General features: G+C 48.6%; 1 protein-coding gene across 1 annotated transcript in view; it reads left to right on the top strand.

The window, feature by feature from the left end:
* The first annotated feature begins 3,832 nt into the window (after positions 1 to 3,832).
* ESPNL (espin like) overlaps positions 3,833 to 4,688 on the top strand; it is a 4,366-nt gene continuing 3,510 nt past the window's right edge. The window contains exon 1 of the mRNA XM_033516744.1: positions 3,833 to 4,096. Within this exon, the coding sequence (XP_033372635.1) occupies positions 3,833 to 4,096 (264 nt within the window). The remainder of the gene's footprint in view (positions 4,097 to 4,688) is intronic.

Genomic DNA, 4,688 nt, shown 5'->3' with positions numbered 1-4,688 from the left:
CCCTGGGGATCCATGGGGGATGCAGAGATGTCCCCACAGCCCCTGGTGGAGATGCCCAGACTGGAGTGGGTGGATGCCTGGAGGAGGCTGTGATCCAGTGAAGACCCAGTGGAGAGAGGGCCCTGCTTCCAGGCTGGAGCAGCCTGTCCTTGGAGGGCTGCACCCCATGGAAGAGTGAGCCACGCTGCAGCAGTTCTGGGAGGACTGCTGCTCATGAGATTGGAACCACGCTGGAGAAGTTCACAGAGAGCTGTCTCCTGTGGGAGGCACCCCACAGTCTCACAGGGGGAGAGGGAAGGCTCCTCTCTCTGAGCAGTGGCAGAAGACCCCATGCTCAGATAGGTAAACCAGAGTAAATCCAAGTGGGAGAAGTGGCCATGTGCTGCTAAGAACATCTGCCAGGAAGTGCTAGGTCAAGTTCCAGATCTGCAGTTTCCCAGACCCAGAGGAGTGCCCTAACAGCTGGAAAACACTTTCTCAGTTCACTTTATCAACACTTTCATTCATTATGTGTCAGTGAAAGAGCCTTGGGGGTGCTTATGGCACAGACAGAGTCAGTGGTGCCTGGGCTCATTTCTGAGCTCTCTGAACATGTGCTACAGACTGAAGAGTTAGGATACAGGGAAGCTTGGGTCTGCCCTTCCTCTTTCTTATGATTTATTCATATAAAAATTGCTGTTTAATTACAGTTTTCAGCATTCTGAGAGTTGAAAAATCCTGGTTTAGCATTAAAATATATGAATTGAAAATGGCAGTGAAGGAAGTGATAAACCTTTATATAATCAGGATGAGCATGAGGAAAAGGAGAAATCCCACCTAATTGTAGTAAAATGGGGGAATGTGAATGTTGGGAGTTTCTAAAGATGCTTTAGAGTCTATGAATGGAAAATTGAAATTTCCCTTTCGTGTGGCAGAATATCTGTAACTAGTATTGTATTCCAAATAAAAGTCAGAGGATTAAAATTGATTAAAATATATTAATGTATTCCTGTTTTATCACCAACCTGAATAAAATTTCAGGTTATATAGGTGTGTTGGTTTTGGCTGGAGTAGAGTTAATTTTCTTCCAGGCACTAGCTGGCATGAATGTGCTTTGGATTTGTGCTGAACACAGGGCTGCTAAATAGAAATGTTTTTGTTATTGCTGAACAGAATTTTCACAGAGCCAAAGCCTTCCCTGCCCCTTATACTGCCATGCTGGGGAGAGTGCTGGGGGTGCACGGGGAGTTGGAAGGGGAAACACCCAGGGCAGGTGACCCCAAATGACCCAAGGAATATTCCAAACCTTATGGCATCATGCTCAGCATAGAAAGCTGGATGGAAGAAGGAGGAAGACAGGGATGTGTGGAGTGATGCTCTTTGTCTTCCCAAGTCACTGTTCCAGGTTGTGTTCCACTGCTCCACATTGTTCCACGTTATTTTATTCTTGTCCAGAATTAAGGCAAGCATAGAGTGTGCAGTGACATGTTTTTGTTTTGTGTGTTTATGTGTTTATGGCCTCAGCAGTCTCCAGTACTAATTACATAGGACTGGTGTGTAACATGGGCTGTGCTTTTCTCCTTTCTTTCTGTAAAAGTTGGCAGCAGTTTTAACTCTCTGTTATAACAGATTTGTTGACACTAGTGATTTTTACAGAATAGTTCAAAAGAGAAATACATTACCGAAACAAGCTTTAAGGTTCTTAGAAGAGTGGCTCATATGATGCCCAAAGAATAGGCTGGAAATAAATCCCCACAGACTGGTGTCAGAAGAGAAGGTATTTGTTTATTGCTGAGCTGGTGGTGAGGGGGATATCTCCTCCAAACTCACCCACCTTTGGCAAGTGCTGTGTTATATCTATACAGTAAATATTTCTTAGTATCACTATGGCACTACCACATCATCACATACACACTGTAACTAATTTACATAGTATCATCTCATGGTTATTAGATAATTATTTTGCACTGTGCTTGCACCTCCCCAATTTGGGGATCATTATGGGTCTTTGATGAAGGTTTCCAAGGTCCTCCCATCTGAACTTTTCAACTTTGTCTTCAGAGCATGCAAAGTCGTCGTATTCCTTGGTCTGTCTGGTCTTAACTGGTCTAAGTTCTTTGGTTTGTGGCTAATTTGCTTTACATTTTCCAATTTCTCATTAGTACTATACTTATTTAGCTCTAAAGCTATCCACTCGGTGAGTTTTTTTCTTCTTTTTTGTCTATTCAGCCTTAAGCAACTAGTTAACCATATACTAGCCATTACATTGTATAAAAAGTTATTTATATCAGGTTACATAGGTATAAAAAGCTATGATTCAGATTACTTAGATATCAGGTTATTTGCATATATTAAAATATCATGTTTTAGGTTATATTGATATAAGGTTATATAGATATATCCAGTTATGCTGGTATCTTAAAACTTAAGCTGTATAAGCACTTGGTAACTTTGATCTAAGTTGTATAGGCATCACATATTTTCCTAGAACTCAGGATCAGGATTTACAGTTCTGGCAGATTTTCTGCCCTTCAAAATTTTTATACTCACATTTTCAATAACAGAATGAATGCTGTGTCTTCTTAATTCTGCAACATAAGTCTGCTGCCAAACCTGGCGTTCATCCTTCTCCAGGGAGAAGTAGGGAGGTGGTAGCATTAAGCACCAAAAGCCCCATTCTGCAGCTTTTTGGCTGGGCACTGCAGCAGAAATGTAGCAGCAATGCCCTTTTCTGCTCCCCACTTTTCATGAGACTATTGAGCTCCTGCTTCACACACAGCCTTTGGAAAAGAATGTGACCCACCCAGCAGGGCTGGCTCTGCAGCCAGTGCCCTGATATGGGGTGTGTGGGGTCATTCCTTCTCTTCCCGTGGTGTTCAGTGACTGATTCCTCCTGGCCTCCTTTACTGATCTGTGGGCTCTCCAGCTGTGAGGTGAAATTGCTCCCTGAGCACCCCTCCTAACAGAAATAGAAAGCTTTTCCAAGTTCCTCTTGCTTTATTCTCTCAACGAAGCTGATTTCTTAGCAGTGATTCTGCAAGGACACAGTCCTTAGGGAGGCCCCCAGATTTTATCAATCTCCCACTGTTTGCCCCACATGATCAATTAGACACGAAACACTAAGTACAGAAACAGGAGGTCCTCAACCCCTCATCCCCTGGATTTCCACTGCTTTTGAGATATCAAAGATATGAAATAAAAAGTTTAGAAACCAAACCAAGAAAATTAGTCCTGGTTCTCTGTAGAATGGCTGAGACACCAGAAGATGATGCTGCAGCCTCAGGGAACTCGCTAGGCTGGAGAAACAGGGCGACAGAACCTCCTGAAGTTCAAGCAAGGGCCAAGCAGAATCCTCCCCCTGGGGAGGTGCAGCCCCAGGCACCAGGACATGCCACGGAAAGCAGCTCTGCAGAGCAGATCCTGGCACATGTGACTGGCACAGCCCCACCCCAGCAGGGACCTGGAAGGGAGCTGGGCAAACACTGAGGTGTGCAGCCCACTGCCAGATGGGCTTGGTGCCACAGCGTGGGTCTCTGTGGATGGGGGAGTTCCTGGGTGTGCCCCTCAGAGCCCTGTGATGTCACCACTCGGCATCATTGTGACAACCACGAGCATGGTTACTCGTGTGACCATGAACAGCAGCCCTGGGTAGTAGCGGCCGAGGAGCTTCCGAGTGCTGCAGCGTCTGCGGAACCTCCGATCCGAATGACACCGGTGACTGAGGAACCTGTGAGTGCTGCCAGTGACCGAGGAACCTCCGAGTCCCACGAGAGGTCAAGAAACCTCTGAGTGCCACAAGTGGAAGCCAAGCCTTCGAGTCCCGCCAGCAGCTGAGTGGAGTCCGGGAGCAGCAATGGCAGAGGTCAGGCAAGAGCCACCAGCGCCACGACCCGTCAGGTTCTGCCGCATCTGCGTGGATTTCCTCCAAAGGCCCGTTGCCGTGCAGCCCTGCGGGCACGTGTTCTGCCACGCCTGCATCCAGCCCCAGGCTGCCCCCGACGCCAATGCCACCTGCCCGGTCTGCCAAGGGCCCATCGAGTCCATCCGCCTGCTGCAGGGGCAGGAAAACCGGGCCGGGCTGGCCCCGCGTCGGCGCCGCCGCCTCCATCCCTTTGTGGTGCGGTGGAGGCAGCGGCAGCAGCAGGAGGCGCAGGAGGATGCAGCTCCTGGAGGTGGCCGGCGCCGAAGACTCGCCGATGGGGACAGGCCACCGAGCCCCCCTGGGCCCCAGCAGCGCGTCCAGAGAGTGCTGGAGGAGCTGGACAGAAATGTGCCGGGGCAGGAAGGTTCACTGTGGCCACCGAGGGAGCGGGAGAGAAGAGTTGGCCTCGGGGGACCCCGTGCACCTTCTCCCCTTGATCCCATTTAATGTGGATCTTCCACAGCCCCTCTGAAATGAAAAGCAGGATGCTGAGAAAGGCCTTGCCTGGTTTCTTCTGCCCTTTTGCAGGACTGGGGTAGTGGCAGCTGTGGGAGAGGGAAGGATATGGCTGTAGGAACTTGGGGAGAGGATGGGATAAGGCTGAAGAACCTTGAGTTCAGTGGAGAGGGAATAATGTGGTTGTTGGAGCTAGACAAGAAAGGCCATCCTTGGTTGTTTCTGTGTTGCTTGTGGGTATGCAGCTGGGAAATGGAAAAGGAGAAGAGGGAAAGGGAAAGGGAAAGGGAAAGGGAAAGGGAAAGGGAAAGGGAAAGGGAAAGGGAAAGGG

This window comes from Parus major, chromosome 9, assembly GCF_001522545.3.
Source record: "Parus major isolate Abel chromosome 9, Parus_major1.1, whole genome shotgun sequence".
Classification (NCBI taxonomy): Eukaryota; Metazoa; Chordata; class Aves; order Passeriformes; family Paridae; genus Parus; species Parus major.
This window is presented reverse-complemented; position numbering and strand designations above follow the sequence as displayed.